Genomic DNA, 13838 nt, shown 5'->3' on the forward strand with positions numbered 1-13838 from the left:
CTAAATGTATTTTTGTGAGTTATTTCCCTGCTCGTCTGACACAGTCGTAATTCAGCCATGTGGCCATGTAGACGAAGCCTATTTTTTTTGGTCTCCTAAATGATTTTCCTGGTCCAGTCAGAGATTCACATGCAGTCATTTTCCATGGAGATTTTAATGGTGAATCTCATGCTGTCCTTTCTCTAGCTGGAGATGATGCCAAAAAAAAAACGATAGAGTCAATGGTCTTTCTAAAAGAAGAATGAACATGGGTTCAAAATTGTCCATTCAAGTTCAAATGTATGTAGTTGAAAGCACATATTTATATAAACGGCTTAAAATTACAATTTTTTTTCCTCATGTTCGGTCATTAAACCAGACAAAACCTTCCCTGTTTTAATTGAGTTAGGCTAGCCCAGGGGTCTGCAACCTGTGGCTCTGGAGCCGCAAGTGGCTCTTTGGAACGTCCACAGTGGCTCTTAATAACTTTGGCTACAAATGATGTTTTTATTATGGCATTTAAATGTAGTAATGATAATAAATGCATGTTTTGGCAGGTTTTTTTTTCTTGGAATAATTGTGTTTAATTTTCACAACTGAATGATGCTAAAAGTGCCAGTAATATTTAATTTTAAATCAATGTTTCTTTATTATGTTGGAAACTATTTTTTTTTACATCATTAGCCAGAAATATCAACATCCCGTCCATCTTCTTTGTTTAAACCTCAAAATAGACATAAAAGGGCGTTTCTTTAACGATGACAACATATTTCCTGCAGTAGGTCTTTATCAAAAATTAGAACTTGTCTTTTTTCAAAAGGCCAGGCAACATTTGCGGCTCTGAGTGAGTTTATTTCCAGTGGACTATAGGCAAAATGGCTCTTTAGACTGTAAAGGTTGCAGGCCCCTGGGCTAGCCAAAACCAAAATTACTTCAACTTGCAACAAGCTAGATCCATGACAGATGAAACTTTTTATTACTTTTCTTACTCCTACATATAGTAATTTACACCAAGATTTCTATGCTTTGACAATTTGGGAGTGTCCAGATGATGCCATGGCTTGTAGGCTTCTGATTCACAAAATTGGAGTTACATGGAGGCCGTCCTGTATATACATTGTAAGGCAACACCTCAAACACGCTGCTACCTTAGGTGACAACCTGGGGCAACGAAATCAACCGAGATATCGGGAAGAGAATCGTGACCCTTCGCCGGTCCAGTTCATCCTTGGGCATCTGATATCCTGGCATGGACCAAGCTGTTAAGGATAGTCCACAAATGTCCAGACACTTAACGTTAGTCTTCACTTTTCTTTCCGAAACCATGTGGGGATGTTTGATGGAGACCATTGTTCTGAGATGAGAGCAGATAAGTAGCAGGTACATGCATATATCTGAGCCTAAATGTATAGTTTTGATCCTGTGTGGGTCAAAACTGTACGTTTTAGAGACGGTTCATATGAAAATGTGAACCGTCTCTAAATGGAGACAGCCCACGTAAAAATGCATGCTTGTGCAGCCAATTATTTGTGAAAATCAATGAATTTAAAGTCATCCCACCCTAAAAAAAGAGACTTTCAAACTCATAATTGAAACTCCCAAAATTATTTTAAACATTTTTGCCCTTTGATAAATGACTTGCGTATTTTAAATGGAATGACTACCTAGAGTTTTTTTTTTTTTTTAAAAAGCATCATTAAACTCAAAGCACTAAACTCTATTTTAGTAAATAATTGTAACAGCCATAGCAGCCTCTAACTCTATTTAACGTCAGTTCTTCCGCATGTTGGTCTCCTGTGTGGTTTCTGTGTGTGCATGTACATCGCAGCACAGGCCTGGTAAGGCTTCTGAGGGCCCCTCACATCTTTAACCTCGCTGAAGCATGCATATGGATGGAAATGCTGCCTACTTTTCAAACTCTTTCTAATGCATGAAAGTGCAGGACAAATAAATACAATCTCCCACCCCCCTCCAGTCTCATGTGGTCAAGTCTGGTTTAAAGGAAGCGGATGAAGGGCGGCTGTTTTCCACTTTCAGTTAAACCACCTGCAGCTCGCTCTGTCCACTGAAGCGCTTCAGGCCCATCAGTCTTTTAATGTGGAAGAGCTCCATTTCACAATCTTTCGCCACTGCCAGCTTTTACTTCAATCAAGTTGGCTTTTCTGCAGGAGGGCCATTACTCATCTGAAGGAAAGCTGCAAGCTTTGTTTTACAGGTGGCTATGGAGGGAAGTCAGAAGCAGTAGCCATTTGGAAATTGCAGTTTCTTTAACAACTTTTCCAAAAATAGGAAACGGCAAAATAAAACTTTCGCAAGATTATTTTATTTGGGAATGCTTCCAAAGCCCTTCACACATTTTTAAACATGCAATATCTATCTAAGCTATCTTATCTATCAATCTATCTATCTATCTATCTATCTATCTATCTATCTATCTATCTATCTATCTATCTATCTATCTATCTATCTATCTATCTATCTATCTATCTATCTATCTAAAATATAGGTTTCATTGTTATTAAGTACAATGAAAAAGTAAAGTACTTTTTTAAAAATAACCATTAAGTCAGTGTTAAACATGCCCCCCCTCCCCCCACAGCATTTTCCATGATTGTTTTGCCCGTTCCTCAAGGCTAAACCGCTCCAGGTTCTTTATGCTCATGGTTTTCACTGACAACAGCAATCTTCAAGTCTAACCACAGATTCCCATTTGGATTGAGGTCTGGACTTTAACTAGGCCATTCCAACATGTTTCCCCTTAAACCCTTCTAGTGTAGCTTTAACAGTATGCTTCGGGTCATTGTCCTGTTGGAAGGTCAACCTCCATCCCAGTCTCAAATCACAGGCAGACTGTGTATTTTTCAGTGATGGTATCAAGGCGTTGGTTGTTTGTACCTGTTAAAATTTATTGGTTTGATTTGTTTTTGTTTTTTATAGCTCTCTTTGCAGATGTAGAGGCAGACTCCAAGAATGTTATGTTGCTCTCTCTCTCTTTTTTATCTCTATTTTTCCACTTTTCTCCTGTTTACCATGTTGCCTCAACTTTTTCTCTTCTTTTTTTCTTCTACCTTCACATTTTTGTATCTATTCAACATGAAATAGTCCCAGAATAAAATCTAATAAAGCTTTTTGCATATAGAAATCAGGCAGAGCACTATGGCGAAAGCAGTAATGTTCCACTTGAAAGTAAAATCTGTTGGGCTCTCTTTGGCATTAAGACAACAATTCTTAATGCTACTCTGCGAGACAGGACATATTATTATTATTACTATTATTATTATTAAATCACAGGTAGATTGACAAACCCAGACCAGTTTCCCAGTCCCTGCTGCTGAAAAATCCCCCCACCGCATGATGCTGCCCCCACCATGTTTCACTGTGGAGATGGTGTTCTTGGGCTGATGGGATGTATTGGGTTTGTGTCAGACAGCGTTTGTCAGGCAAACTCCAAAAGTGCCTTCTTATTGACCACAAACAGGCTTAAAAAGGTAACCGGACTTTTTACACAGTTTTTTTTTTCTTTGGAAAATGTTTCAACACCTTTCCAGGAGTCTTTAATTCTGGAGGCTTGAAGAACTATAGGTTGTTCATGTGCGAGCCACCAGAACTGACATAGAATTGAACTGAACAAAAGTCTATTAGCGTCCAATTTAAGAAGACTGTTTAAAGATGCCATAGGCATGCACCTTCTTATTTTAATACTGAATAATGTTTTTTTTTCTTGCCATTCTTCCCTAAATCCCAGCTCCATGGAGTGTATGGCTTATTGTGGTCCTGTGGAGCTCTGTAACTCTATCAGGGTTGGATGGTGTATCATGTGCTTTCCATTTGAAGATGATGGATTTGATGGTGCTCCAGGAAAACATGAAAGATTTTCTTTTTTTTTTTTTTTTACATTTCATACAACCTTGTCCCTGACTTGTTTGGAGAGCTCCCTGCTCCTCATGGTGTGATGCCTCTTAGGGCCTTTTGGAAAAGGTGTGTTTACTTTGGCATATCACGTGACACTTAGATTGCACACAAGCGAAATTTTGTAGTCACAAGTCATACGACTTGTGAAGGATAATTGGCTGCACCGGAACTTAAGAACATATATATATATATATATATATATATATATATATATATATATATATATATATATATATATATATATATATCAGTTCTTCCACTTTTATTTTGTGCAGATCCATTACATAAATCAAGAATAAAAAAAAAAACAATCATTATTTGTTGGTATGTAACAAGATGGGGTGTGAATACTTTTGCATGGCACTGTATAATGGTGAGGTCTTACTATTGTGCAGTGATAAACCAAGGATCTGGTCCCTTGAGCATGTATCTCTTTATAGAAATGTTTTCCTAACCTGTCAAGCTAAATAAACTATCAAACGCGGGTCAACAAACAATAAATATCATAACGAGTGTCAATATAGAGCCTGAAATAAACAGATTATAATGGATGGAAGGGAATAAAATCAAGAAATACAACATTTCTGCATACTCAGTTATCTTTTTTTCTTATAGTTCTACAGGTCTTGAATTATTTTTTACAGTAAATGTCATGCTTTTAAAGAGTATTTCCAGACTATGGTGTAACCATGATGTTTATTTCATATTTTAAACTCTAACTGACTGAGCTTTATTGTTTTTCTGGTTGGTTTTGTCTCTTTTTTTTATCTCACTGTGACTAAAAGATACAGTTTTATTCTACTGCGTTGAGCTGAAACGACCAAGCACTTAGTAAACCGACTTAAACCCTGCAGATTTTCCTCGGGAGCCATTCCTGATCCAATAGAAGAAAGAAGCATTCATTCTGGACAGCCTATCTCCCCAGTGTACAGGAGGAGGTTTTGCAACCTAAAGTAAAAGTTACAATAACGCAACAGTCAACATTTTCAGACATTCAGATCCAGCTCAAGCTGGAGCCGCTCTCAGCATTAGTCTGGACCCTGCGTAAGCACCGCGTCTCACAGAAACATCCGATCATGTAAACCGAGAACACATATTGATTATTCATCGTTTTCTTTGTGTCTTTCTGGTCCGTTGTAAAAAGCAGGGATTAGATACCGACGATAAAGTGAATCCCTGCAAAGGCCCACCTCAGGTTCACCACACCTGATTCCTGCAAAAACAAACAAAAAGAACAAAAAAAAAAAAAAACAGCTATGCATTTTTACGAAGCATACGTTTCCATCTCTGCATACAACTTTAAGGGAGCAGGCCTCTTGTTGGAGTGCCGTGTCTCCAGGTTTTTATTTTGTCAATTGGACTTTGTGGCTGCAACATGGGATTATATTTCTCAGCCGGGCACTTCAAAGCAAACCTGATCTGCTGGCGTTACGTAACAGCCGGTGACATAACTCTCTCCAGGCCGGCCTGGGACGGCCAGGGCGCGCAGGAGGGGGGGGGGGGGGTGAGTGCAGCGGGGCTTGTGAAGCCACGGCCCGGCCTGGTCCAGCTGCACTCTGCGCTCCTGCTGCCGCCGCTGCTGCTGCTGCTGCTGCCACGGGGGTGAGAGCAATTATTTCACAACAGCCGCACATAGCAGGAGGAGGAGTTGCACGGCTAGAGACCAAAAAGGAGACTCAAGGAGAATTATGGTTGTGTTTTGGGACCTGTGAGGCCAGAGAGAGAGAGAGAGAGGAGAGATGGCAGTGCACGTTTTTAAATGCCTGCGCCGGCCCGGGCGCTAGAGCGGCCAACAGGTAGCATGGCGTCTGTCACCTTACTTTACAGCTCAAATAGAGGGAAAGTGGAGTTCGGGACGGGCTCTCTTTGGCTCACTTCTGTTGTTTGCTTGTGGCTGTGTGGGTGAGAGGTGAGAGCAAGAGTGTGTAGGCCCATCCAGCGCCGCGACAGGAGCATTATGGAATATGAGGAGCCAGACTTTCTACCTGCAGACACCCCCAGGAAAAGAGGTAAGACGGAATTGAATCCAGCACCAGGGCCGGCCCGAGGCACAAGCAAAGTTTCGGGCTGCTTAGTGCCCCCTGCTGGCCCCAAGAAAAAGAAAAGGCGTTTTTTCTCAGATGACATACTGACTGCTGCTGCTGCACCAACACACACACCGATGCATCTCAATAAATGATATAATCGCAACAGTAGTTCATTACAGTAAATCAAGTCGAGTACCAAAATGTATGCTTTTACAGATTCATTACGCTGAGTGACATTTGAAGAGTTTATATCTGTTCATTTTAATGATTGTGGCTCACACCTTACGGAAATAAAAAAAAATAATTACGGTACTTTCTCAGGAAAATGCAGTTGACTAGTTGAAAAAGTATTTGAAAGCAGAAATCTTGTATTATTGCCATATCAGGGCCTACACACACACAATCATCACTAGTGACCAGACTGGTTAACTGGTCAGACACTGACCTCGTCTACCAGGGTAAGCCACAAAAAAGGGCACTGATAAAGGATTTGGACGTGCACAGAGTAAATAGAAGCACGCTAATGGAAAGCTGAGTGGAAGGAAGAAGTGAGGAAGTTAAAGACGCATCAGTAACAGATGATTGTGAAGCAAAGCCTGCTTAAGAATTTGTGGGAGATTCAGAAGGTGTGGACAGCGATGCAGCCAGGATATGGACTATAACTGTCATGTTTCTTGTGTTACGCTACACTAGAACCAGACAAAAACACCAGAAATGTCATACGTGGTCCAAGAAGAAAAAGCACTGGACTGTTGCTCTCTGAGCCTACAGTCATTTCAGCAGAAATTAAATGTTCCATTTTATTCACAAATCAAGTTTTCTAAGTCTAGAGGTAGAGAAGAGAGGCAGCACACCTAAGTTGCTTAAGGTTCAGAATCTAATTTATGGAGCCAAGTTATCTACTGGTGTTGGTCCACTGGGTTTTATCAAGTTTAAATCCATTTTTGAGCACTTTATGCTTCTCTCTGCAGAGAAGTTTTATCAAGGTGCTTATTTTGTTTTCTAGCTATGCGGCACCCACCCACAGCCCAAGCCTGGGCATGGCGTGAGGTGACCCCAGTAGTGTTGTATTCATTTGAGTTTGAGCGTTGTGTGTGAGGGCGGGGTGGCTAAAGTGTGGTTTACCAGCCACATGCGGCTTTTCTTTTTCATCCCGCGGGGCTCACAATAACTTTACTGGTCTGTCAAGGTTTTCTTTTTAACTGCAGATAGTAGAGGCAGCGGCTGGGTACAGCTCCGACCAACCAAGTCTAAGTCTAAGAGCGTTTTATTTTAGAAAATAATCTGAGTCCCCATAGTAAAACACAGATGTATCCACAGAAATGGCTGATTCCTGGCTAAATGCTCATAAACCACTACAAACACCATTCAAACTATAATCAGTTGAATAAATAAGGAAACAAAATCCAGAAATGCCTCCATATCTAAGTCCCAGGTGACTGCTTTACAACTGTTGTAACCCCACAGAGCGTCTGAGTTGAACCCAATGATCTCATAGACTGCTAAAGTATTTAATGTGTCCCCACTGATGCTCTTCAGTCAGGGATTTACCTCTTCCCACTGACGTCTGTATTTCTGCAACGATTTTCGCTTTGGAGCGCGAGACAGACAGGTGTGTAGTGTTCATCTCTAGACAACTGAAAGCAGCGCAGGTGAGGTGGTCCTGCTTAAATCCCGCCACAATTCAATTCAATTGTATTTATATAGCGTTAATTCACAATACATGTCATCTCAAGGCACTTTACAAAGTCAAATTCAATCAAATCAGACAGATTGGTCAAAATGTTTCCTATCTAAGGAAACCCAGCAGATTGCATCAAGTCTTGACAAGCAGCATTCACTCCTGAAAGAGCGTAGAGCCACAGGGGACAGTCGTCTGCATTGTACATGGCTTTGCAGCAATCCCTCATACTGAGCATGCATGAATCGACAGTGGAGAGGAAAACTCCCCTTTAACAGGGAGGAAAACCTCCAGCAGAACCAGGCTCAGCATGAACGGTCATCTGCTTCGACTGACTGGGGGTTAAAGAAGACAGAGCAGAGAAACAAAAAGCACAGAAGCACACATTGATCCAGGGTGTACTTTCTATGTTATATGGTAATAGTGGATGATCTGTCCACCCCCCTCCCTCCTGATGATGTCACAGTTAACAGAACGCCAGGCCAGGTGTACCTACTATGAAGAGAGAAAAGACAAAGAACAAAAAGTTAAAAGCTGAAATATCAACAAACAATGTAAATTGGAGAACAGTAGGAGAACTCAGCAATGAGAAAAATAGACGCTGATGTCCTCCAGTAGGCTAAGCCTATAGCAACATAACTATAGAGGTAGCTCAGGGTAACATGTCAAGCTTTGTCAAAAAGGAAAGTTTTAAGCCTAGTCTTAAAAGTAGACAGGGTGTCTGCCTCGCGGACCAAAACTGGGAGTTGGTTCCACAGGAGAGGAGCCTGATAGCTAAAGGATCTGCCTCCCATTCTACTTTTAGAGACTCTAGGAACCACCAGCAGACCTGCAGTCTGAGAGCGAAGTGCTCTGTTAGGAACATACGGGGTAATCAGAGCTCTGATATATGATGGAGCTTGATTATTAAGGTCTTTATACGGCTTTATTCTATTAATTTTGGTCATATTAGACTTTATGTTGATATATGCGTGACAAACATGTTTATCTGACATCAATATATGGAAGAAATCACATCTCAATAAAAGGATACAACATTATCAATCAATCAATCAATCAATCAATCAATCAATCAATCAATCAATCAATCAATCAATCTTTATTTGTCAACTACAAATTGCATTTGTAATCGAAATTTCAATTAACCAAGTAAAGGACCATTCCATATTTTACGGGACAGGTGACAACCCTACAGCTTACTGCACAAACATTGGGGGGAGAAACTGTCCTGTTGGGAAATTTTTACTTACTTTTTGTTTCTTTGTTGGGAATCTTTTGATGTAAATTGTGTCTGAGGGATTAGAGGTTGCACATATGTCATCTATACTAGTAAAGCAAAGTTAAGTAGATCTGTTTCTTTATTTAGTTGAGCAGTCATTTAACATGACCTTGGGCTCATTTAAGGCCATGTAAAAGCAAAAGCAAGTTATATCCGTGGGACTGACCCATGCCCAGTTTTCAGCTGCCACTCAGTTTATTTATGCTTGGAGAAAGCAGCGTGAGATGTTGTTGGTAACCAGGAAAACACGGAGTGGCGTTATCCTATCAGTCAAGTGGAACGGATTCTGTCAGGAAGCAAAAGAAACAGCGCAAGGGCCGTCATATTTTGGTAAATGTAGCTTTCAAAAGTGGAGGGGACACAACCCCTTCACACAGAATTGTTGCGACACTCATGCGCGAACCGTGTACAGAGGCCTCTGTCTCAACTAAATCGTCAGGGGTTTGAGTGATGACCTGAAAACCTTTCCCGCCTGTCAATCCCCTTCTCTCTTCACCCCATTTCCTGTCTGGCAACTACAAATAAAGGCCTCTAGAGCCAAAAGATTAAAAAAATTAAAGTTCCAAAACCTGCAACCTGCAAAATATCTTTTTGCAGGTGTGACACAAGCTTTTAATTTCCTTTGTTCTAATCCATAACCATCCAAATTAACAGAAATATTTGTTCTAAAATATTTCATTCTGTGTAATGAACATACTGACTTCAATGATTTTCCAAATAATTGAGATCCCCTAGTATTGATGAAAACCTCCATATATGACAGATTCATATTTTTGAGCTGATTTAACAATTTCTGCTGCTTGTGTCTAAGGGGGGAAACCTTTTCTGTCCACTGTACCTGTTTTCGCACAGATCAACGAGTAATAGTGTTTTCCCTAGTTGTCTTTATGGTTAGATAATTAACTGAGAGTTAGAAAGTATCAAAGCTGGTGTGCCCTGAGCAGTATATGCTGCAGTGTTGTTTGTGGTTTTACTTTCTAATTTTCATCGTATGTTTTTCAAAAGTGCAGAGGTGAAAACCTATTAGCCAATAAAATAAACATTAATAGTTGCTATTTTAATTTAACCATGAAACATATTTTTTTCTGTTATTATTCTCAGCAGAACTGTTATATTTATTACAGATAAACAACAGAGGAAATCTATATGGACACCAAATATTGAAAGAATATGAATGTTTAAAATGAGACATTTATCCCAACTCCTGCTTATTTAATAAACAATGTAACCTGACCAGCATAATTAATTTAAGGCTCACTAGTTAACTGTTAGGCAAATTCTGCAAGATGGAAAAATGATCAAGCGTTTTTCAAATTGTAATCAAGCTTGTAGTTTACAATAGATTAATTTCCATTACCGAGAGGTAGTTGAGAACACAGCCTAAAGGTACAGAAGCATGACAAATTAGCCACCTAACACAAAAATAGAGATTGCAAAGTCTGGTTCAACTTTAAGTTCATAAAATGCACATTTAAATAGTGATGTATCCAGTGAGGAGGAGGAAGTCAAAAGAAATGTAGTCCATATAATTTCTGCTCCAGTTCTGACCAGCATTGTTACCCTGATGTCCAACAGAGTAGCAGTGGTTGTGCAAGTCTCACTTTTCTCTGCTACTTTAACTGTGCTGCAGAAAAGTAGTAACAATATTATTCTCAACTCCCTTTGTCAAACACAAATTCTGCAAGTTGGTCTGCAGTTACTTTTAACACATGTTTGGCTTTAAAAGAACCTGTCTCATATGAAGCTAATTGTTTTGGCTAAACATGCAGGATCATTTGGAGAGAGAGGTGCTTGATTCAAGGTGTTCTGCAGACATTTTGAACCTGCGGCAAACAGTGTTTCCAGCAGAGAGAGGCAGTTTTTGATTGGAAAATTAAAAATCTGCCCTCCCTACATGTGTTGACTTTTTACTGAGCTCATCCATGTTTCCTGCATGTTTTGTCTTTGAAGCAAAAGTGCCAGTGGCTGGACTCGTATCCATTTAACCTTTTCCCATTTAACACGTTTTGTCATGAAAATGATCTGTTCTGTGATTACTATGACGGAAATTATTTCATCATGAATAAACAATAATGTCTCCCTGTCTGGGTTTGACTCAAAAGGCTCTTTTTCAAAAAGGTGCATTAAAATTACTTGTATTCTTTAGAAAACAAGGGAAGGGGTGATCTAGAACAAAATAAAAAGAATTTTAGGGTTTCTGGCTCTAAAATACGTGCAATGTCTTCTAAATGGATTTGGGAACATAAATCTAATTGTACTCCAGGCCTCACACAACATTGGGCTGGTTTGGTCCAGCACGTTACTAAACTACCTTTAATTTCACAGCAGGAAAAATAAATGTAATTGAACTATAAGTGGCTGGCTTTCTCTCATAGACCCATGCTAGTATTTCCCAGCATGCCACGCTGCGTGCCCGCTCCAACACACTCTTTATCTCACCTTTCTGTCACTCCTCTCTGTCATCAGTCTTTACCCCGTTAACCCTCCTCATCCCATTCATTGGGAAGCAGTAAGATGCTCTGAGTGGGTAAGAATGGCACTAAGACGAAGTAATCCACTGGGATTAACCCTTATTTTTGCTTCTTCTTGTGGCCGATGCCTTTCTATTCTAAGCACCCTCCTGCTATAATCAAACTATTGGCTACCATGGGAGATAAGACAGCTTGCCCTTCTGCTACAGAAAACCACTGCAAATCTTTTGCTAAACTCTCGAGGCAAGGTGACAGTTCCTCAACGTCCATAAGGATAATCTTTCATCAATGCAAAGTGCACAATGCAGAGCAAGACACTTATTTCTTTGGAAAGCAGCATTAAGGAGCATCTGATTTATTTCACCAAGTGCAGAATGATGACGGTTTAATAGAGCTCCAGTAAGATTTATACATTTGAATTTAACTTAATTATAGTAAAAAAAAATTAAATGCTCCTTTAAGGATTAGCGAAAGTTTTTTTTTCACCATAATTTATACAATACCATTTTTTTGTTTTTATCTAAAGAGGATATGTAGGATCAAACGTGTGAATAAAAGTATGGGATGGTAAATAGCAATAAGAAAACTGACAATAAATAGCAAAATAAATAGGCAGGTGGATGCAATGGAAGTTGCAGCAGCAACAGCAGGCTACCGACAGCCATATGTTGGAAAGTTTTTTATTATTATTATTATTATTATTATTATTTATCCCGGTACCATTTTTTTCCAGACCCAGTACAAGTACGAGTATTTCGGTTTAGGTACTTGCCAATTCCAAGAACCGACGCTGAGTACTTAATAAATTGGTTCTTATAAATCACAGATAACTTAATATAATTGATCACTGAAAACAACTGACCATCAAGGGTAATGAATTTGGTTTGAGCGTCAAGTATCTTCTCTCCTTTTTCTTTTGGAGGGTCAGTACACAACCTCTTTGTGTATAGCACCACTGCCTGGTATAGGGTGGTGTCTAGCTTTTCAGTTGCAGTGAGGAAAATTGGTATCAGTATCAGTAATTGAGTATCGGGTGCCCTTAACTATCAGAATATATGTTAGGTATCAGAATCAATACCAATACCAGTATCGGGACACCACTAATTATTATAATTTATTATTATTATTATCAATATTGTTACTGTTATTAATGTTATACACGTGATTTTAGAAAGATCTATATAGAAAGATCTGCTCTATTTATAAGTATGTTTTTGTATATGCATACAAAAATGATTTCATGTTCGCTGTGTGTGATCGAGAGTATCATCCATCCATTACCTCCATCCGCTTATCCGTGCGAGGCTACCGGGGGCTGGTGCCTATGTCCAGCAGTCATTGGGCGAGAGGTGTGGTTTATCCTGGACAGGTCGCCAGTCCATCACATGGACACACAGGACAAGCAATCATGGCTACACACTCTCTCACACGTAAGGGCTATTTAGAAAGACCAGTTAACCTAACATGTTTTTGAACTGTAGGAGGAATCCAGAGTACTTGGAGAGAACCCACGCATGCAGCGGGAGAATTATGCAAATTCCATGAGGAAAGTCCAGGTCAGGACCCAGGACTTTCTTGCTGCAAAGCAACAGTGCTACCAACTGTGCCAGTGTGCAGGTCATCTGAAGTAACATTATATAAAATCCTGTTGAAATAATCTGGCTGCTAATCAGGAGGAGCAATTGTAAAAATATCTAAACAAAAGGCTAAGCTTTTGAAAGCTGACTTTCCTTTAATGTTGTGCTGAATTATTTGTATTTTTATAGTCTCACCAGAAGGTGTTTACATCCATTGCTTCACTTTCTCCATGTTTTTTGTTTTTTCACACTACATATTTATTGATTGTTGTGGTCATCATCAGACAAGAGCTGAGGTACACACTGGACAGGTCACCTGTCCAATACAGAGAAACACAGAGACAAAGGACAGAAAACAACAAAACACACACACTAAAACCTGATGAAAGTTTGGATGGCCTAGTTTACCTTTCATGCATATTTTTGGACTGTGGACGATAGTATGCATGCACGGCAAAACAATGCAAACTCCATGCAGGAAGGCCCTGGTCAGGATTTGATGCCAGAAAACTTTTTGCTCAATGCCAACAACTTCCCCACTGTGCTACCCTATTCTAACTGCAGCTTGTATGGGAGCCCACATGCTGTAAATTCAGTGGACTTGATACGAATTGTAATGCAACACGCTCCCGTATAAAAGATTTCATAAACGAATGCATAGAAGAGCAGAAAATAAGCAATGAAGGCAAATTAATTGCCTTTAGACCTCCAAGACGAGATTGGGTCAGAATATAAGGCAGTGTACAAAGAAAAACTGTACCTGCGTCAAATGTTAGAAAAACAGTTTGTGTTTGAAACACCAGGCCCCTCCCAAGATCGTCTAGTCTAAAAAAGATTTAAAGATGTTTCATTAAAATGGTATTTATTGAAGGAGGGCCCATGTGTCTGTATCTGTTGTACGGTTTGCTGTAT

General features: G+C 39.7%; 1 protein-coding gene across 2 annotated transcripts in view; it reads left to right on the top strand.

Moving 5' to 3' along the window:
- The first annotated feature begins 5572 nt into the window (after window positions 1–5572).
- rorc (RAR-related orphan receptor C) overlaps window positions 5573–13838 on the top strand; it is a 37205-nt gene continuing 28939 nt past the window's right edge. For both annotated transcript variants that reach the window (XM_021318149.2, XM_021318150.2), the window contains exons 1-2: window positions 5573–5687; window positions 5799–5900. In XM_021318149.2, the coding sequence (XP_021173824.2) occupies window positions 5651–5687; window positions 5799–5900 (139 nt within the window). In that variant the 5' untranslated portion in view covers window positions 5573–5650. The remainder of the gene's footprint in view (window positions 5688–5798; window positions 5901–13838) is intronic.

Source organism: Fundulus heteroclitus, chromosome 3 (assembly GCF_011125445.2).
Source record: "Fundulus heteroclitus isolate FHET01 chromosome 3, MU-UCD_Fhet_4.1, whole genome shotgun sequence".
In the NCBI taxonomy this organism is placed as follows: Eukaryota; Metazoa; Chordata; class Actinopteri; order Cyprinodontiformes; family Fundulidae; genus Fundulus; species Fundulus heteroclitus.